This window comes from Prinia subflava, chromosome 9, assembly GCF_021018805.1.
Source record: "Prinia subflava isolate CZ2003 ecotype Zambia chromosome 9, Cam_Psub_1.2, whole genome shotgun sequence".
NCBI lineage: Eukaryota > Metazoa > Chordata > Aves > Passeriformes > Cisticolidae > Prinia > Prinia subflava.
Genome location: NC_086255.1, coordinates 11,493,361 through 11,515,650, shown reverse-complemented (window position 1 = coordinate 11,515,650; position 22,290 = coordinate 11,493,361). Strand labels below are relative to the sequence as shown.

Here is a 22,290-nt window from a genome sequence, read left to right as displayed (position 1 = left end):
TATTAGTCACTGGTCTGGTTATACAGAGAGAGAGCAGCAGTGTACTGTAAAGGCTAAAACAGATAGTGTGCCTTGTGAAGTGGTGATTCCTAGTGCAGGCTGGTTGTCTCTTCAGACAGCTCTAATGCCAAAACAGTCACTTTGCAGCCTTGCCCACCAACCCCTGCTGAAGTCATGTTTGAAGGGACCATCCAGTAAGGGCTTCCAGTTTTGATTAGATATGCTAGGGGAGAGTGTGTGGTTATAATCCTTCTCTGCCCTTCTGAAATACTGGTGTGTTTGTTCTAGGTTCTAACTTAAAGTCTGGAGTAAGGAGTAAAGCCAACAGGAACAATATCATGAGCAGAAGGAAATTTATTTTCTGTTCTCAGAATTTAAAGCATTGCTCTGCTTGTCAAGGTGAAGGTGAAATTAGAGAACAGATGTGAAAGGAGTTTAGTCAGAACATTATGCTGGTGAAGGAAAGAGTTTCATCAGGTAAGTGGCAGGATCAGAGCTTTTTAGTTGAACATCTTTGAAGCTATCCTGTATGTTAATAGAGCAGTGTGGGGACAAGATAATTTGAATCACAAGCAGTCACAGGAAAAACTTCTTCCCCTCCTGTTTTTTCCTTTTCTTTTTTCCTGTCCACATCTATGACTCATTCTGATGTTGCTGGGTTCTGTATGTCTGTCAGACCACTAACAACCCAAACTAGCCATAATTCCAGGGAATAAGCACACAGAAAGAAATAAAGCAAAGCAGGGTGTCCAAGGGCAGGGCTGTGGTTCCCGTGGGGCTGAGGTGGTTGTCATGAGAGATCCAAGGCTGTTCCTGTCTGCCTCCCATTGCAGTGAGGTGAGGCAGCACAGCACAATGTGGGGGTTCATGGATTTCATGGTAACTGATACACTGGGAGTCTTGGGTCTTTTCTGGAGGAAAAGCAGACTGATCTTTTCCCTGTAACCTGTTCTGCCCTGGCATGGTAACTCTGAGGTGGTGCATGCTTGTGTGACTTCAAGCAGAAAAGAGAGATTTGATGAGGAAAAAAGAATGGGCAGGAATTGGTCTGTCAGCCTGTGGCTATTGGAGGGACTTGTTTATGCTCTTACTAGCTTTAATTCAAACTATGCAGCTCTTCCCCTCCTGTTTATCTTTGTGGCTTTTGAACACATCTGGCATTACTTAGAGAAATAATAATTATGCTGCTATTCTTTCCAGAATACTGTAATTTTTAAGGAAGTTTCCAGTCAGGGTGTGATGCTACCCGCTTGTCAGAGGACCCAGAAGAAGCTGAGAGCTGTGAATGTTGTCAGGATGTGGATCTAGGCCCTTTCATTAGATGAAAGCAGGGTTTGAGCTTTATAAAGCCAATATCTCTGAAGCAGTGTTGGTTGGTGGGATCTCAGTGGCAAACTTCCAAGTTAGCTGCAGAGCATTTTGGTTTTATTAGCAGCTCCTCTTTGTGCAGGGCTTGTTAAATGCTGTTAGGATAGAGCTAGAAATGTGTTACAGTTTGCTCCAATGTGTTATTTGACTGCAGTGGGAGATGTGGCATTGGGGGAGATCCAGTAACAGGTTAAGAGCAGAGATCAGCATCCAAAAACTGAACTGCTTCCAGCCAGACCACGGGAACCCAGGGATTGTATTATCTGAACAAAAAGAAATGCTCTCCCCATCTTTATTTAGTGGCTGTAGTCTACCATTACAAACGTGCTACTTCAGCAAAAAAAAGTAAAATGAAATATTCTGCCTTATAATTTAATATTAAATATCTGTGTTCTAAATCCCCAAGCAGACAGCTGGGGTCTTGAACTCATTATAGCACAGAAGGAAATGCAGGCCTCAGGCAAAGTGTTTTTTAATGTGGTAATGAATGTGCAATGCTGGCCCAGACTTGAAAGGAAAAGGGAAGTTATGTGGAATGGACTGGCTCTCTCTTTTCGGGGTGGATGGGTGTAAAGGAGACATTTGCATTTTCAGTTTTGGTCAACAGGAGAGAAAGATGGAAGTCAGTAAGGAAAGGATCAAGCAGATGAACAGCTTTCCTCTTTGGTCAGAGTTCTCCTTAAAACCTTCTGTGGATCAGATAGTACAGTAAGTACAGTCTTTACTCAACTTCTGCTCTGTGCTTTGCCCTTGAAAATTGTTAGTGCTCTGGCTTTTGAAAAAAGAGGATGTGTTTTGTTTTTGTTTTCTGTTGTTGTGCCACCAAACTGCCACTAGCACAGGTTAAAAAAGATTAAGTGTCAAGCAAACAAGGACAGAGTCTGTCTTACAAAAATAATGACTTTAGTAGCAGAATGGAAAATAGATACTTCAGGTTAGCAAGGCACTGGGCCTTGTTCTGTCCTGCATGTGTAACATGTCCCTAAATCTTCACTGACATCCTTGAGATGTTTGGTAAAATTCATACAAGGTGTGCTCCAGTGTTTGTTCATTATAATTTTAAGATCCCTTATATTAAAGCTAAGAGAAAGGTAGAAGGGAGCCAAGACAGGAGGAAGGAATGGGGATCTCAGGTTCTCAGATCTGGGAAGTTTTGATGAGTTTTGGGTAAGTTTAGTGGGAACTTGGGTGAATGGGACTGCAGCTATAATAGAAGACCCTTGCTTGGGCAAATTGTTGAGAAATTTCTGTCTAGGGAGGTATTAAAAGGGTTCTTGCAGTGGAAGTGGTAGTAACTGGGAATACTGGTTTGAAAAGTTTCAAAAGCAATGTACTACAGACACCTGGAACACTTGTGTCAACTCCATACAGATGCCTGTGGATTTGTTGCTTTTCTAATCAATTACAAAGGAAGAAAAAAGGAAATACCAACTACTTGATGTGTTTCACTTAGTCTCAGATCCTTGCCACACTTCATTTGGCAGCTGTGTGTGCTGCTCACCAGACAGGCTTGGCTGTGAGTGCGTGTGCTGGCACAGTGTTCCATGTGCTGGGACTGCTCTCCCCAGTTTTCCACTGTCGTGGCATCTGTGATGTTCCCCTGCATTAGCAGGGTTTGAGAACTGGCTGTTTCTTATCCTCTCTCCTGTGTTTACCAATCAGTAGCCTGATTATTTCACCACTGTTCCTCGGACACAGATTTCACTTGGGAATGGCTCATGAAAACGCAGTCTCTTTAAAGTCATGAGTTCAGGTGGAATTTTACTAAATCACTCCCATTTTCTGTAAGATAGAAACAGTCTTTTCTACTGCTGGTCCAAAGCCAGCAGGAGTGGCAGTTGCTGATTTATCTGAGTAATGATGCCACGTGATGTCATTAGCATTCTTTCCCTTGTTCAACATACTAAACTGTTGTACACTAAACACTAAATTACTAAAACAGGAGTTTCAAAACTTGTCAGCGAGATGCAACTGTGCTTGGGGTAGTGTGACAGCTGCTTAGCAGTCTGCAGTAACAGTGTATGTGAGTCCAGGAGGGAGTGAGGATGCAGGAAGGGGCTGATGTGTGGAGCCTGCACTGTGCCTCCGACAGCATCTTCTGAGCTGGAAGCTGCTTGTGAGGGCTGCAGCACGTGCTGCAGGTTTGTGCCTTAGAGCCACCACCCTTGGCAAAGCTGATGGAAAAAGCCATCTCTCCAGGGGAAATGGAGCCAGGAATAGGGGCACTGAGAGCCACGAGCTGCGTAGGGAACAGACAAGTGTTTCCTGTAAGCTGCAGACCATTTGCATGAGTCACCTATGTGACTGCACAGCAGAAGCATAGGAGGGCTGAGAAAAAAGGAGGACAAAAGCTGTCAGCCTCAGACTGCCTGAAGAATCAGTGAGGCCCAATGGAGACATTATGAATTAATACTGTCCTCCCTGCAGCTCTCTACACCATTCCTGCTACCCCAAAGGATGTTTTTGTGCCTTTCCTTCTGTCACTCAAACCATCCTCAGAAGAGAGCTCTCAAAAAAGAATTTGCTTTGGGCCAATCCACAGGTTGGAGTGTGGATTTTTTTTCCCCTATGCATTCATCACAGAGCTCTTTTCTGTGCTTGTTTACGCTTGGAAGCAGAGTTTGTCCCCTCTTACCTGTAGTAATTAAGGCATGGTGATTAATTGGCTGTTTATCTTTGTGGGAAGACAGCTCTGATATAACCTGTGTATTCAAGCCCACAGACTAGGTGCCTCAGTTGCTCTCCATATGCTTTGTGTGTCTTGACTGTTCTGTGCTGGTCAGTCTCTGCTCTGGATCAAACCTTTCCCTTCCAAAGCTTTGGCTCTGGCAGGGGAGTCGGTGTGGGGCTATGGCAGACAGCTCCATGTGGGCAAGCCTTGCTTTTCTCTAGTTTTGCATACAGGAGATTGTAATACTGCCATGACGTGATAGCCCTGAAGGTGAACTGAACTGGCAGGAATATCCTGCTGAGAGTGCAGAACTTTCTGCTCTGTGGGAACGCCGTGTGATGGAGGCCAGGGGGGGCTGCTCTGCATCATCTGAGCTTACAGGCACAGCAACCATCCAGGCTGCCCTGCCCTGCCCGGTGTGAGCAGGCAGGGATGAGGTCTGGAACGTGTTCACAAGCTAAACACCACCTCCCTGAGGATTTGGGAAGTCCCTCTGTGCTGTCTGGTTCCCAGCAGAGGGCTAGAGAGCAAGGCTGAAGCTTGTGAGCCAGGGAATGGATTCTCCTGGGGAGGTGAAGTGACAGGCTGTGGTTACTGATCCCAGACCAGATCCTAGCTCTGCCTCCTGGGCCTGTACTGCACACTGTTGGATCCTGAATGTCACACTGTCTGCACAAAGATGCCTATTTGGGCTTCCAGTGGCATTATAAGTGTCATGGCTCTTCTGCAAAGTAGGACAGTGCAGACAGAAACTTAATCTTGTTTCCTTACATGATTAAATCTTTGAGTTGAGACTGTTAATGGCTGTGGGCCCACTAGTAGATATAGTTTCATGTCTAAAATAGACTCCTTTTCCTGCTGAGTGCCTAAGACACCTTTGAGAACTTCATTGGTTTTATTTTTATTTTTGAGCACAGTTTTAAATATAGTGCCACAGAGAAACATTTACAGGCAGTCAAATACCTGAACAGGGCTGTATTTGAATGTTTCACTTCAGCACTTTCTGTGCTTCCCTTCAGAGCAGATCAATAAAGCTAATACCTTTTTTTTCCTCCTGCCTCTGACATTCTGGGTGAGCTCTGGTTTTAGCTAGACAGATTTATAATTACTTGTAAACTCAGAGCCTTTATTTGCAGAGGTGCTGCCTTTGAATAATGACTGAGAAGCTTTGTTCTCTGCCTCTGCAGCCAGCAATTTTACTTCCAGCAGTTGAGGAGTCTCAGATGATGCTCTTGAATGTAACATAAATGGAAAATGAAGTTTCTTTTGAAAAACACTGTAACAATAATTGATCCACAGCAGGGGCTTGCTCAGATTTCCTTTTTGAGACCAGACTAGTCTAATAGATATGATGGGAATAACTGTTTGCATCCATCTTCCCTTAAGGCTCTACTGCAAAATTGGGTGGGTCATTTTGAGAGTAGCAGAAGCAGTAACACAACTCTGGCATTTTCTCACAGCTTATTTCTTCAGGTCAAAGAAGACATGAGTACCTACTACTTTTTATTGCACTGAGAACATTTAAAATACCTCTTTTGTGCTTTTGAAGCATTATGAGAGTCTGTCTTCTATCCATTTGCCTGCTTGCTTAAAGATTATCAGAGGTATTTCTGAGCTCTGTCAAATTGAGTGAAAGTTGTTTGATGGGTTCAGAAGCTACTTGGAAGAAGATGAAAGCATAGGCCCTCTTTGCCCTGGCCCATATGTGTGAACACACCACCTGCATAGGAGACTGGCTACATATAACCAAGTTTATGTTCCCATAAGGAATTTATAATTTCAGAAAAAGATGGGACTGCCTGGAATGTTACTTGGAAGGGATGCAACAGCTCATGTTGGATTGAACCCAATGACCCAACACCTTGAGACATCCTTTTCCCAAACAAATAGAACCCAGTTAAATACAAGTTAAAATCTGATCCTGTGCCAGTGGCACTTGGGGACAGTCCTGTGTTAGCTTTTAGTCCTGCAAGCCACAAACCATAATGCAGAGTTGAGCAGAGTGGATGGAACATGCTCAGTGTGTGGGCATCCTGAGCAGTGCCCCATTGTGAGACCAGTGGTACCAGTTTGATCCCTGCTGGTACCTTACTGAATTCATGTTAGCATGCTTGTGAGCTGCCATATCCTCTGAGGTTGCATTTTTTTTAATAGCACAGGTATTTCTGCCTGCTTGAAATAAAGGAGATTGTGCCTTTGCTTACAGCTACCCCATGTGTGGTAAAACGTCATTAGATAAATTTTTAAGCTAAAAACCAATCTCTAGTGGGTGGCTTTCTCTTTCTGCTCTCCTTACTCTAGGACAGATAATACTGCAATAATGGTCATGGCATGGTCCAAAAACCTGCCAACTGCCCTTCTGAAAAAGCATTTTCTAGGGATATTACCCCTCTGTTCCACAGCAACCCTGAAGCAGTAAACTGAGGGAAAGCAAAAACATGTTCTAGAAAATCAAGAGCTCAATGGAGAAAATGTTGCTGAGCTTGTCAGATAGCTTTGAAGCAGGCTGGGTTTGTTTTTGTTTGGTTTGGGTTTTGTTGTAACAAAGTTCCACCAAAGCAGGACTGCTGATGATCCTGGGCTACAGAATTCCCTTTCCAGCAGTGTGTGGTTGATCCTGGGAAATTGTAACTTCTGGGTAAGTAGATTTGGGCTGCAGCTTTTAAGCCAGCTGCTTCTCAGACCTGCACAGTGCTGATTCAGCCTCACTGAGCACTGGAAGGCAGAGTTGTTAAAGGTGTGCAGGGCATTCTGTGGGGCTGGAAGACATTTTGCCAAGGAAACAGTGGTGCTTTTATTATAAGAATTAATAACTAGCTCTGGGTGTGCTTCTGGAGCCAGAGTATATTGGAGTATTTACAAGGAGGAGACATTCCCTCAAACCAGGCAAAGAAGTTAAGCAGGGGGCTAAGTGGTGGTGGCTGGTTGCTGAACTTGGCTGTGGATGTAAAATAACTTATGTAAAATAAGCAGGTAAAGAGGATTCCTCTGGCTGAAATGGAAATTCAGGAGATTTCTTGTTCAGCCCATGAGGGCAGAATCTATGTGCATTATTTAGGGCTTGCCACAAAAGGGTGTGTTTGAGCAGACATATTTGTAATAATTACCTTGCTTTCCTGTGGATTCATATCCTCAAGAAGAATGACACCCCTGGCATTATTCTGGAATAGCTATCCCACTTTATGTCCATGTTGCTGTTTATTCTGGAATCATTTCTACAGGGATTCAGGAATACCAGGAATTCTTGCTGCTGGGCTCACAGTGCTGGGATCACACTGGAAACATCCCCACTCCTTCCTTCTGCTCTCTTAGGAACATTTTGCAGGAAACTAGAAACAAAAGAGACTTCACGCTCATTTAGATTTTGTACAAGACTTCCTTTATTATAAATAAACTGCATGGTAAGTTCTGTACAAATTCAACAGTGTCCTGCTATAGAAGCAGCGGTTTAAGTACAGCATTGTCAATCAAGGAAGAGCTTAGTCTGGAGAGTTCTGGTGTTATTGTCCATCTTGGCTGCATTGCCACGATTCATCTCTGTACTACAGTTTTGCTTTTGAGCTAATATGTTACACACAGACCACCCCCCAATTCTAAAATAGGACAAATAATAAATAAAGCTGTTCACCAGGTAGGGTCCTGTGAGAGCCAGCCCCTCACTGAGCAGCAGCAGAGTTGTTACAGGTGCCTAAAGTCTCATTTCTTCACCACAGAGAAAACACTGCAAAGACTTTGCATTAAAAATGACTGGTGAACTAACACCAAATCCTGCTGCTTGAATACTGGATAAATTTTTGCATCATTTTGCTAAACTACATCTTTGTACCCCTGTATCTACCTGTATACAGAGCAACTTGGAGAGAGAGAAACTCTCTTCTGTGGCTATACTTAACAGTCAACACCCAACACCTCCCCTTAGAAGACATTCAGCTCCTGTACAGCAATAATAACCTTAGACCAAGACATTTTCTAAAGGCAAATGGCTCCTGAGGCTATGCTGTACATCAGTGGTTGCTGTCAACCCACCACTAACTCCATTGCCTTGACAGAGCCTGTAATAGAATATTAAAACCACAAGCTGAGGGCACAGGGAGTGGTTGGAAACCAAAGGAAGGCACTCGGAGTTCATCTGTTGAATTCAGCTGGTTAGCAAATGGTGAGAACAGTGCTGAGGGTCCAGGACAGGCTGTTTACCTTTCCTTAGGATGTCTCACAGAGATATAGGCGTTGCCAAAGAGATGTTTGTTACTCAGCTGCCCCATGCAGTTTGGTTTTAAAAGAATGTTTTCCACTTTAAACCACAAAATATCACTTCTACTCCCATCCTTTAAAGCTGCTTCCTATGATTACCCACTCAGATTTCAATCAAGGCACAACTTTTCATGGGCAACACTAAAGTGTCTTAGGACATTTTTACTGGCTGGCAGCTGATGGAATTGAGTTGTCTTATAAACCTTATTCTGTGAAATGTGAACATGGGCTTTTACTAACAAGTTAGAGTTTGGTGGGCAAAGATTTGATCCAGGAGAGACAAGGAAGTCCATGGAATGATGTGCCTCACTTCATGGCCTCCTTGTACCTGGGCAGAGGTGTGGTCCAAAGAAACACTGTGTACCAACCTCTCCTCTGATAGGACATGTCTGTACCTTCGGTTTGCAAGGAAGATCTCCACTCTGAGGCTGACTGGAGCACAGCTTACACTCACAGATACCATTTCCCCCCAGCAGGTATGAATGGGTCCCCTCACAGCCTAAACACACAGACCAGATCACTTTAAAGGTGCTCAGGGCAAAATGAGCATATTGCAGGTAGGAAAACTAAGCCAAGCAATTTGTTTTGAGTGGAATCAGATCCATAAATTACTTGATTCAGCTCCAGCTTCTGCTCAACTAAACCCCATGGGAATACTGCAGGGTCAGTTTGGGCGTAAGAGAGAACAGGCATACAAGTACAGAAAACAAAGAACAAAAGATTCAATCCACTAATCAGTTCAGGTTCCCTTTGAGTCTGAGCAGCAGTGCTTGGGGCTGTGTAAAGACGAGTTTGGGCACGTTTACAAGCCCATTGCAACTGGTGTTGTAAAGCTTTGTTCTGATATTTTAATAGGGGAGTTACCTTATTCCGTTCAACAGCCTTTTCTTCTCATGCTTCTCCCACTAAACCTTATATAAAAGTTATTTTTCAACTCTGAATGTCATTTCCTGAGAGACCTTGGTCACGAATTTGTTTCTGTTCTTTGGACAGTCTAAATTTAGACTCCTGGCAGGAAATGGCAGAGAAATTCTAATTTCTCTCTGGCTGGGCTGGGACCACATTTAGAAGCAACTTCAACCACAAGTGCTCCAGCGTGACCTGCCTGCCAGCAGTCCATGTAAAGCTGCATCTGCTACAGGCACTTTGCAGTAAACCTGGGCAGGTAAAAATGGCAAACTGCCTGGGTTTGCAAACGACTCACACAGCTTCTGACGTAGCCTCTAGGCTCCAGTACTGACTCACCCTCCCTGCACCTTTGCTTGTCACTACCTGCTTGCCATGGCCCCTGAGATTGCTCCTGCTCTCTTTCCTACTGGGGAAAGCCCTCTTGGCTGTACTAAGGAAAGCCAGCACTCGTTAGCGTCAGCAATTAGTCCTGCCCTGTTGCTCTCCTGGCAATCTCCCAGGCACTCATCACCAAGGATGCTGAAGCAAGCACCCACGACCCAAGACTTTCCTACTGGCATTACCCACCAGCCTCTTCTCCCCCATTCCTACCTACCCCTCACTTTCTGTTCAGAGATCCTGCTTAACCACCCGTGGTAATAACAGCCAAGGGAGGCAGCACTTTGAGCACAGCTCCGTCACCATCTGTGCTTTCTTGTGAACTAAGTGTGGAGACAGGAGTTACAGCCCTCTCTGCCTTTGTGTGTGATGTGTCCCTCGCTGGTGGCAGGACAGAGAAGCAGCAGACACCAGTGAGGTGGTGAAACAGTTCTTACCAGGAAAAGGGAAGAGAGGACGAGTCTGTGGAGAGTTTGCTCATCAACTGATGAGCTGGATAACCAGCTTCATGTTGTACGCTGTCCCCAGCAGTGATAATGGATTGAATTTTCCCTCTGATGTGATGGAGAGGATTGATCAAAAGGGACCTGTGGAGTGATGGTGAAATGCATCCCTGATGGGTATTACCTCACACAACAACAACCCTCTTGTAAAGAGGATTAAAAGATGCCCTAGTGTAAAACTTTGCAGGAAATCCTAGTGTGAGAAGATAGTAGGGAAGGCCCCTTAGCACTGGAGGCCAAGGATCTCCTGAGTCCTCTCCTTCAGCAAAGACACCTTGCTGGGTCTGAGCAGCCCACTGGCCCCACACTAAAATGCTTCCTGTGGGATTTCAGGAATTTCCATTTCTGCAATGCTCTGTTGGCTTTTTTAAGCACAGGCCTCAAGATTTTCCCCTGGCCTGAAAGCCTACAGCAGCTCTCCTCCTTTGCATTCCCAACTCAGCAAATTAAATTACAGTCTATTAGTGAGCTCCTCAGAGCAGCAGTCTTTAAAAAGATTGAGGAGAATGTATAAAGTTGCTTTTGCCTGCATATGTGGAGCAGAAGGGATGCAACATGGATCATAAGGCAGCTGCAAGCAGCACTGCCGAGGTCTACTACATGTGTATCTCTTTCATTCTTTCCTTCTCCTCCCTGCTGGCCTAGGCCTAATTGAAACCATGTGCAGAGAGTCACAATCTCATTTGGAGGTTGATTGTTCACTCCTGCTACCAGACTTCTGAGATTGTCTTCATTACAGCATAATTTTGGAGCACTGCTGCTTTTATGAAAGCAAAACTTAGAGCATAGAATCAGAATAGTTTGGGCTGGAAGGGACCTCCAAAGATCATACAGTTCAAGCTCTGCTTTTCCTTTCTCTGTAGGCTCCTCTCATGCCTTAGTGCCCCAAGGTAAGGAAAACAACCAACCCAAAATGTCAGAACCCAATAGTGGCGTTTCTTTTATCTAAGGTAAAAAAGGTTCCTGTTCATTGATCCATACAAAATGGGCAGGAATATAAACCACTAGCCATGTTGCCATGGAAGGCTCAAATGAAATGGTCTGAAGACACAGATCCTGCTGTGCTACATCTTCCCATAGGAGAAACAATGTGCAGGGGTGTTTTTGATGGACAGGACAAGCCATTTAAGTTACTACTGCAAGTCCAATCAAGAAGGCTTTTTCTTATTTTTTTTTTAACTACAGTTCCCTTTTGAAGCTGTACTTTATGTAACGATCTCCATCCAGTCCAGATCTTGTGCATGACCCTCCTCCTCTCCACACCAGCATACAGACTTATGTTGCACTTCCCACTGGTGAAAGAGCTCCTGCTGTCTGCAAGCAGACGGGCTCCTTTGATCCCAAGATCCTGCCTCTGATTCCCCCACCCTGTTCTTATCTCCCCCTTCTGAAGGAAATGAAGTATTTGGCCACCATCACACCCCCTCGCCCATTTGCATTGCGGGCATCTGAATAAATTACCTATATTTGTTACTGTAGCATGACTGAGGCACAATAGAAAAAATATATTCTTAGCTGCATAAAACCAAGCACAGCAGTGGAACAGAAACCTACTTTAACACCACAGCTTCCAGTTTCTCCCTATTCTCCCCCCATAGCCTCTTCCTTTCAGCAGGAACTATGGCCCAGGACTGGTTCAGCTCCTGACAAGAGGCTCTATTGGCAAAGTCATTTGTCTCCAGAAGGCTTCAGAAAGTTGCCCTCTGGACTTGTGCTTAGCGTTTGGCTTTGGTTACAGGGGTTCCTTACGGATCCCATTGGTGTGTGCAAGGGGAATGTGCACTGTGTACTCATTTATCAGTGCAGACATGTTCCTGAGCATCTCGTGGAACGTGTCCACCGTCTTCCTGTAAATGTCCCTGCGTAGCACAAAGGGACGGAAAAGGTTGAGAGGCTCAGCCCTCTGAAACATAACGGGGAAACCCAGCTCTGCTGGTATCTTCCCATTGCCAATAAAGAAGTGATAAAGCTTCTTTTCATGCAAGCATTTCTCTAGGAATTTCAGCATGTCCTGTAGGCGGGCCTCCAGCTTTTCTGGGGCCCAGTCCTGACTGGGACGTGCCTGCAGGAGATGCAGCAGCACTGTCTTCAGGTGGTAGTTGGTGAGCCCGCTGGGACCTGTGAGGCTGCACTGCTTCCCGTGGAGGAAGGAGAGGATCTGAAGGCAGCTGACGTGGCAAGTGTTGGCAGGCAGTGTTTTGGAGACCAGCTGGATGAACCTCCTCTCATACACTGCAAAGGTGAGGAACCAGTGGGTGCTGGAGGGGATGTCTGCTGCCAGGCTGCTCCGAGGGAAGTGGGAGATGAAGTAAACATCAGAGTTCTCATACTGCACCACAGGGGTGAGGTTGAAGGCAATCGATTTCCCTGATTTAAATTTTATCTTCAGAGCTCCTGGCGAGTCCAGGAGGCTGAAGGAAAGGTCAAATTCATATTTGTGGGAGATCCTGTTCCAGGCCTTGGTGACGGCAATCTGGAACCACTTCATGACTTGGTCGGCATCCAGATATTGAGTATTTTTGAAGCACAGGAGGTCTTCCATCTCACTGCTGGGCCTGGTACTACTGACCTGGCTATGGAGGAGGCACAGCATATCTTCTCCTAGTTTAGTCTTGTCACAGATACAACCTGTCGCATCCTCATCTGCCCTGCACACCTTGATGGTGCCATAACCTTGTTCATCTGGGGGAAAAGAGTCACCAGAGCACCAGGTCTGGCAGCAAAAGCAGTAAGGCTCTGGAGGGGCAAAAGGCACTATCAGATCACAGACGAAGGGTTTACGCACTCTCCAGTTCTCATACATGCTCCCCACACCCATACAATCTTCCACTTCCATGTCAGCATCCCGGTTACAAACGCTCCTCAAGGCCTCCAGCAGGTCATCTGCAAAGCCTTCCACCATCTCCCGCATCCTGGCCATGTCTGCGGTGGTGCCCAGGATCCGCTTCTCATAGAAGCTGGCCAGGACAGCCTTGTTGGGGAAGGCCACTCCTTTAAATGCTTTCCCCAGGACTGCCATGTCATCCTCTTCTCCTCCTGTGTCCTGCCAATTCCCTTCCTGGAAATCCTGCCTCCAGAGCTCGATCAGCAGGAAGATGACCATGGAGAGGGCAGTCCACATGTCCCATTGGACCTTTTCCTCTTTGCTTTCCTCCACTGCCACTGCAGCCTTTTCCAGAGCCTTCTGTGTGGCTTCCTGCTCCGCGATTTCCTGCTCCAAGCGCAGCTGCTCCAGGCGCAGGCTCTCCTCCCGCTCCTTCATCTTCTGGATGATTTCTTCTGTGTTCTCGGGGACGGTGCCATTCTCCTTCGGGAAGAAGAGCGGGTGGTTGACAATAGCTGTAATCACCAGTAGGCACACCCGGAAGAGTCCCACGGGCATGGCAGTTTCTTCCCTGGAAGAGAAGGAAAGGTGAAATAACCCATGATTTGGAATATATTCCCTCAGATACAAAAATGAAAGGAATTCCCCACTGCAGTAAGAACTTTGGCATCCTTTCCAGCCCTGGAAAAAATGGCTTGAATCTAGAAACTACTAAGTACACACCCATTTCTGCAAGTTATCAACCAACTTCCCAAAGAGGCTTTATCAGTTGATAGAGAGGATGAACATGGCTCTTATCAAATGAACTTCGAAAAACAGAACTCTGAAGGCACTTCCTGCTGTCAATCCACTGTGATGCTGTTGGACAGTATGGGAGGGCATGTCCTTCCTTTGCCTCTCCTTTAAAATTCCATGGACAGACAAGGAAAGAAAGAAGCAGGCAGAATCTCCCCAGGTGTATAAAAGCAGGACTAGAGAGAAGCAGTGCTTTTCTTTAGCATAAAGCTAATATTTCAGATGTGGCAGTGGCATAGGGAGGTCTGTCCAGGCTACCTTCTATGTTAAGCATGTCTGGGATCCCACACAGCCTGCCTGGATCAGGGAAACCTTCAGTGCCCTGCTGGTGAGGTGCACCTGGGTGGGAACAAGCCTGCACAGTTTTGTGCTTCTAAGCAGGCATTACAGGCAAAGCTCTTCCTGCCTTTCAGCACCATCAGGATCAGGCTGTGGCCCCCAGGATGCCTCATGATTGCAGTTCCCAGAAAAAGGGCAGAGACAGAGACTCTGCTAAAATGGAAAGGGTTTCCTTTAGCCCAGTGGTTCTAAAAGCATCAGCTGCTTATTTTTGGTGCTTACTACACTTCTGACCTGTGGAGGACATTAGTAAACACCATGGCTTTGATCTAAGCCCTCTCCCCCAAGCACTCCCTGAACAGCTTTCCTGCAGACAGCTCACTCCTTTGCAGTGCCCTCAACGAGGCTGTGAGCCACATCCCAGCCATGTGCCAGCAACAGTCTCATGTGTCACCCCTTGCACAGGCCCCTGGCATGACTGAGACCACTACGGTGTTTTGGAGTGGCTTTGGTTGCTGGCTCTGCTGCTCCAACCCCACATTTAATAAAGCTTTCTGTGCCATAGGGCTCACAATGCAAGGATTTGATTCCCAACTTTCTGGGACACGGTGCCATTGCCAGGGTCTCTGCCTGGTGGTGACAAGGCCTCGAAGAGGGCTGGGCCAGATGGTGCTCATGCTAAAGCCTGGGCTGTTTCCTCCCAGCTGGCATTTCTGTTTCTGGAGGGCTGGCATCACTATCAAGAGCCCCAGTACCTGCTCAGGGCAGTGCAATCTGAAGTTGTCACCCATTGCTGTTAACACTGGAAGCTCAACAGTCCCTCCTTCTAGTGAAATCACCTCTCAGTCCTAGCACAGGGAGATCAAATTAACAAGATGGACAAGCAGGCATATTTCTTCTTCCAGCTGGGAAATTTTAGCAGAGCTGCTTTAATGCCTCAAAAGTGCTTGAGAGATAAGGGTTTCTGTTACAGAAATAAAGTCTATCAATAAGATACTTCATCAATCAGACCAGAAATAGCAATCTCATTCCTAAGTAATGCTGCTGTGGGAATGAAGCTGTTTCACAGACAGCCAAGGCACTCTGAGTGCTCCAGGGGCTCAGGGCTGTTATTCCCTGCAATAGCTCCTTCCTGTCTTGAACCAGCATGTTTTGGTGCCACAGCAATCCTGCTGTCCCAGCATCTGGGCAAGAAGGAAAATATCTCTGGCAATCTCATTTATGCCTCCACAGGGCACACAATAAAGACAGATCCACCCCAGTGGACCTTGTTATCGTAACTGCACAACAAACTGCTGGTTTTGATTGCAGGAACCTGGATTTCCTCAGTGTGAGCATTTACTGTACATGGGAACTGTATCCTTCAGCACACAATTATCTTTGCTTATGAGAGGGCTGGGACTGGAATAACAAGGGAAGGGAACAGGATTGAGATGCATTGTCCAAGCAGCAAGAAAATTCACACGGTGCTCAGGATAATGCTCCATGCCCCTCCCTGGTAACATTTACCAACCACTCTTTTTTTAGATCCCATGCACATACATAGATGAATGTTCTTATGCAGACATTGCTCTGGAAATAGTTTGTGGCCCTATCTTGTCCTTTTTCACATTTACATTAACTCTTTAATTCATCAGGCAATGAATTAAAGCTGAATTAATGCCCAAATCTGGGTGTTCCAGTTATTCTGTGAGCTCCACGCCTGGGCACATTTTAAAAATAAACTGGGGTCGCCCTGCATTGCAAAGGGCTTTATCAGTTTGCTGGGGCAGGGCAGGAAGTGCTGGTGAGTTCTATTCCTTAGTGTGCTCTTGCAGACCACGTGTGCCTTCCAAGCTTAAAAACAACATGGCCAGGGGCCAGGTACCTCCTTCTTGCAGTCTTGACCAGGATAACATCACTGCTCTGCTCTGTCCCTGCAGATGCAATGTTCTACTGCTACCACATTACTTCTAAGGTTAGGCTGAAAGAAGTCAGCTTCCTTAGGATCTTTTCTCATGCCTGGCTGCCCATGGGCACACTGCTGCCACAGGTTACCTGTCCCAAAGCTCTGCTAGCAGCAAGGGTTAGGCCACATGTCCCCAAGTCCACCACTGTCTGGTTCAGCTGAATTCATGCCAGGTGACATTCACACTGACATTCTGGGATACCCCAGCTCATTTTGCAGCAACCTCTTCCCTCAGCAAGTGCAACAGGCATCAGCCTCTGGAAACTGGAAGTGACGAGATGTTCAGATCACACTGATTTGCAAGAGGGATGTCTGTTTTCAGCCCAGAGCAAGTTCTGCTGCCCAAAACTGCCCTTTTGCTACTGCAGCTACCCACTGCTGAAAATGAAGCCAAACATTAACTCCAGTTAAGGCTTAAGGTTAATGCTGCTCAGTGACCAAAGTCAGTGGAGCCTGGCCCTGGCAGCAGCAAGGGTGGTACGGGCAGAGCATTCCCACATCTCTCAGACACAGCTTTCCTGGCTAATGTGAAACTCAGTAATACAGGTGAAACCAGTAGCACTGCCTGCTACAGCGCTCCAGCGTTCCCCATAACAAAGACTGCTCTTTTCCCTTGCTTTTAACTTCAGCCCAAGCTATTTAAGCCTGATAAAAATATTTATGCCTGCTCAGGCTGAGACAGCTTTTGTGTGGGGAAGAGGGAGAGAGTCCAAACCTTTCCAAGCTTGAAACTAAGAAAGAGAAATGGCAAATTTTCAATCTACGCATCAAATTTAGCAACGTTTCAATATGGGGGGAAAAAAATAAAAGGTATTCATAAGTTTTTAAACAGCAAGTTCTCAAAGCAATCTGCAACCTTTTCTGAATTTCTCACCCTGACAGTTTTTTCCCATTTAAAGAATAAAAAACATCTGGACTCAGTAAGAGGCTTACATCCTACCTACCTTCTGCAGACCCTCTTGTGGCAGTCCTGGGGCTCCAAAGGCCCCCTGGAGGGTGCTGTGGTCACAGGTAGGCCACTCCTGCCAGCATCCAAAGCAGCCCTTGCTCTGCTCCCTGGGGCAGCTGAGAATGCAGAGACCCCTCTTTTCTCCCATGGACTGAAAGCAGAGAAAGGTGCAGGAAACCACAGAAAGCTGCTTGGGAAATGAAATAGGGCCAGGATATGTGAAACCTCACTGTCTTGATGTGAAGCTGTCTCTGCTCACTGCCCAGCATGTGATGCTGCTTGTTCAAACCTGCCTCTGGCACTAGAATTAGTTTCCTTCTGGGCTTTTCTGTAGCACTCACTGCTGTAGTGACTGGGGGCTTCAGTCCCCAGTTTAAGTTTAAGATTAATGACCACTCTGCACAACCCTGGGAAGTGAGGGGGCAGACACCATCCCACCTCCAGCTGGGAGTGAGGGCTCAGAGAGATAAAAACTGCTGATCACTCTGTTGCCTGATTACAAACATCAGCTGCATCCTACAGCACTTGGTATGTTCAAAGGGTCCAACAAGAGCACCTGCAGCCCTCCACCCTCCCAGGCAGGTTAGGCCTCATCCTTTCAAACCTGCAGCTGCCTCCACAGCTGGAGGATCCTGACCAGCTCCACAGCAGGTCCTGGATGATGCGGGAAGCCCCAAGAGAGGAAGGGGAAAGATAATGCTGCTGTCTTGCAGTTCAGGTTGGTGCCATGAAGCCACAAGCAGAAGGAGGCCAGCTCTCACCCTAGCTGATCTGAAAGCCCTTTGCTGCACAATTTACTAATGTTTGGCTTGCCCAGAGCACAGTTCAGGTAGCACAGCATAAGGAAAGGAAAGCAGTGTAGGAAGAAGCCTTCAGAGCCACGCAGCAGTAGCAGCTCCAGCTGCAGCTTCTCCTCTTACCTGGCAGCATCACAGAGCTCATGCAGGGTTTGTGTGGACCAGCCTGAAGCAGCTGCTGCCCTGTAACACTGTGTGCTCTCCCCTTCCCAAGCCATCCTGTCAGGGGATTTCCCTGAGGGGGAGCAAAGTCCTTCGTGGAGATGATGATGCTCAAAGTCATAACAATGTCCTGTCCCTTCCAGCTAAATGTGCTTAATTTCTCATGTCCCTAAGCCTTCCTCACACCCTCTTCCATAGCAGCTGCAGAACCTTCTGCCTCCTGCTCAGCCTGGCAAAGGAAAGAAAGAGATGGCAGCTTGCAGCTTCCCTCTGCAGGCTGCTCATGTGCTCTGAGCCCAGACAATCCTCCACTTTCTCTGAAGGGAAAGTATTTCCCTGTCACTAACAGTGCCTTTCTTTACTCAGGAGTTCCTTATGCAGCTTTATTTGTTCAGCCATTTTATTCCTCTACATTTTGAATCATGGTAAGCAAAACATGCCCTGGCTGGTGTTCAGTCATAAACCAGGCAGGAGTGAGCTGAAGCTTTGATGCTTAAATTGGAAAAACTCAAGTCAAGCCACTGAGTGCAGTTCAGTATTAGACTGGAACCCGCCAAGACATCACTTTCAACACACTCGATTGCTTCCTGCAATCTGGCTGACACAAAAGGCAATGAATAGGTGGCTGCTGCATTGTGTTTTGCTTTGGTAGGCTGTAAGAAAAGAGGCATTTCAAGTCGATGATAGAAAATACAGCTGGTTCGGAGGCTTTTTTCATTGAAAGCTGCCAAATTTTTGAAACCAGAACTTTCATGGGAACAGATATGATTTCTGACTCTTATTGGGAAGGTCCTTGAGGTTTGGAAAGGACTCTGCTACTTGTTTTGACTGCAGAGATTAGCAGGTCAAACCAGGCACTAATTTGCAGCTGGGACTTTCTTACTGGGAAGATGTGAACCTCAGTCTGAGGGGTTTCAGGCCCAGCCCAGCCACACTTCCTCATGGCTGAGCTTGTGGAAGCTCTGTGATTCCTTCTCTTGCTGTACAACAGTAAGCAAATTACCTTTTGGCCTTTGAATGTTTAGTCTGAAAAAAGCTTTTTTTTTGCTGCATTTATTAAGATCTAGTAAACAATAAAAGTTTGCTGGAAGCCCTTGGTAATGCACTATATCCCTCTCCAATTTGCAACCGCTGCCACCTCTGCAGGTATTCACAGATATGATCCAGCTGCCACTGAAAAAAGTCATGGTTCTCTTAGCAGGGGCTACAAGCTCTGATTTGTAAGACACTTGCACAATGACAGAGAAATGGGAATTACAGAGATGCATGTCATTTACTGCCAAAGCCCTGGACAGACACAGTTTCTTAGACAACCCCACACCCACACAGGACAGGCTCTTGCTCTCCCGTCTCCTGAGCACACAGTCAGCTGCAGCACACACAGGAAAATTAAGGGATAAAAATCCTATACATACCTTGAGCAGCACCAACTCATGCTGTTCTTTCAGCCCCTATGAGTTAAGCTGTGTGCAGGATGTCAGTAGGATGAGATGTCTACTGCGACAGAACAGTGCCAGCCACAGCAGCTCTATCTCATGTTCTGACTTGTTTTCAGCATTAAGTTAGTGCTACAGACAAAGTACCAAACTCCAGCTGCCAGCACCATCAGTTGGTTCAGCACAGACAAGCAGGATTGGGTTCTGTCTTTGGCTCTCTACCAACACCTCAAGTGGGGAAAGACCAAATGCACCAATACACGAGGTGCAGGGGCCTGGATGTTGAGACAGGTAACAGAACCATGTTTAAACCAGAACAAGCCGACCAGCCTGCCCAGGACTACAGCAGTCAGGTACAGCAGAGCAACTGCCTTCCAAACCATGCCTGGAAGCCACACCCCAGCTTAGCTGCTTGGCCACAAGCAGTTGGACAAGGCCACTTGGCTGATAGCTATTGTTCTGCTGTGTGATTGAGAGCGCTGGCCTTTCGTAACATCCGTGGACATCCTGTCCCGGGGCTGCTGCAGTGCCAGCAGGGTCGGTGGCGCAGCCCCAGTCGGACATCCTGCCCAACAGGTCTGCTGTGCACTTTCGGAAACAATATTTTCCTCCTGGGGGTCACCAGATCAGGTATTTCCACGGAAATGCTGATGTTCATCCTGTGTACAGGACTAGATAGCCTTCCCTTCCCACAGGCTGGTGGATCTGGGGCGGGATAAGCACATGAAGGGCACTGACAGTGCTCTGGAAGCAGATACTGTGTGCAGCCCCAGTCCAAATGAGGGATTTTGTCCCTGTCTCCAGGGTCAGAATCAGCCTGTCTCCAAGCAGAGGAGTGCTTGACTGGCCCTAGGAAAGACAGGTAGTCTCTCTCCTGTCTGCCAGTCATGTACAGCCTTTGCCATCAGGAAGCTTTTTCTCCAGCCCTGTTAACTCTCCCTTGCTGCAGTTTGAACCCCCCTAACATTGCAGTGCCCACTGTGGGTACAAGTAGGACAGATTTTTTGTTTTATTCTTGCAGTAGCACTTGGAATATTCAGAGGTACAGCTGTCCTGCCTCAGCTTTCACTGTACACAGGTGCGTTTACAAGCTGTTGCTATAAAATCTCACAGTCCCCCTTATCCCAAAGCCTAGACAGTACAAAGTATTCTTTCTGGCTCAGAGGGAGTTATCTGCCTTCCAGGGCTCCTTTCCAAAACCCAAAGAGATGGGGCACATGTTAGATTTTCAGTTTCGTCAGCAAGTGGGGATTTATTGAGCCCATTTCTAAGTAATTGTTTCTCAGTGCATACAGGTATCATGCTTCTAATCAAAACATGCCACTAATCAAAACACTAATCAAAACACGATCCTCTTCCTGCCCCAGAAGCCAGCAGCCACCATTAAAGGCAGCTTTAACAACTAATGAATAACACAGAGACACGTCATGTCCCCAAAGCACTCACTGTTTACTCCATGCAAGGCTGGACCCAAGAGAGGCTGCCCATGGAGACCAGGACACAGCCAACAGCATGAGGAGTGAGTTACTCAGCATTCTGCTCATTGCCTGAATGTGTTTTTATTGCTTCTTGACTATGCAAGCCAGCTCAGCTCCTGTTAGCAGGCAGGACATAGGCAGTCTGTGTAGTGCCTCAGGTTCCCTCTGCTATGGCCAAGAAGGGGGTTTACAAATTGGAACACAGAGCTGGCTGCAGGAGAGGCAGGAGAGCAAAGGTAGGAAGTGTGTATGTGATTCCCACCCATGTATTGAGCTGTTGTAGTAGGACCACAGCCAGGGACAGCTTGCCTTTTAAAGCCAAATACATTTTGTTTGGTTTTGTCTGTTAATAGTGAGGAAAACAACTGGAGTAGACCAAACTTTTGTGGTTTTTTTAAGAGGAGAAAAGACACACAAAAGACAAAAAACCTTAGCTTACCACCCTTACCAGCACCCTCCTCTTCCAATCCAGCATGATGGGAGCCTGGGCAATAGTTGGTCATTCCCTTGCACAATCTTTCATCAGCACAGACTGACAGCCATCCCTGCTGCTCCACCAAAAGCCCGATAGTGTCAACCACAATGGATGGAGCACTGTCACTGCACAGATCCTCTCTGGCCTCCACCTGGAGCTCACGCTGGGCCCTGCTCTGGCTGTCACCCCCTCAGCCACACAACAGCTCCTTGCACCTGAGGCAGCCATGGCTCATGGATCCACCCTGGCAGTCACCTCAGGGAGAGGAGGTGAGTGCAGAAAGAGAGCAATTGCCAAGATGTTGGTTTAAATCTGCCCTCCTTTTCCCCACTTAATTCTCAGCAAGATGGAAAAACCCCACACCAGTGTTGTTTAATCAGGCAGTGGTTACTCTGGCTTTCCTCATCCTGAGGTAAGCATAAGCATCCTTGTACATTCAACTTAATCACACACCCATTGGAACAAACACTTTGGTATTAAAATAATTGGTGCAAACATTATTAGAAAGTTGATTTCCCAGCAGGGATACAGCACTCCAGCACATCTAAGAAGAGCACATGTAGATATTGGCAGGGCTCAGACATGACTCGCAGAGTGATTATGTTTACATATGAAACTATGAATCCCATTTCAGTCATGAGCAATGAGCACTTACATATTACAGACAGTAAAAAGCACAGTAGTTGCCAGACACTTCCACACTGAGACGCTGAACAAAAACAGCAAAAAGAAATTATCATTGCGGGTTGGGAATTTGGCTGACCTGAGATATTCTACTCCATCACAGTCTTGACTCAGTGACACTCATAGGTCAGGAAACCTGCAGGCCCAAGTATCTGCTTAAAGAGGACCCAAAACCACTGGATGGGATTGAAGGTTTGTGTGATACTGGACCATTGTTTTGCTAACTAGTCACTGCTGTTTGTATTCAAACAATAGGGAAAGAACTGTATTTAAAAGCTGGCTATTGTTGCCAAAACATCACCACAGAAATCAAAAGTAATGCTTTATTCCATTGCCTGAAATCCTAGCTTTTTTTTTTTTTAAACACAATGTAGTTCTTTAAA

General features: G+C 46.4%; 1 protein-coding gene across 4 annotated transcripts in view; it reads right to left on the bottom strand.

The window, feature by feature from the left end:
• Positions 1–7,381: 7,381 nt before the first annotated feature.
• ITPRIP (inositol 1,4,5-trisphosphate receptor interacting protein) overlaps positions 7,382–22,290 on the bottom strand; it is a 31,410-nt gene continuing 16,501 nt past the window's right edge. For all 4 annotated transcript variants that reach the window (XM_063405361.1, XM_063405358.1, XM_063405359.1 and 1 more), the window contains one exon: positions 7,382–13,475. In XM_063405361.1, coding sequence (XP_063261431.1) covers positions 11,813–13,462 — 1,650 coding nt within the window. In that variant the 5' untranslated portion in view covers positions 13,463–13,475 and the 3' untranslated portion in view covers positions 7,382–11,812. The remainder of the gene's footprint in view (positions 13,476–22,290) is intronic.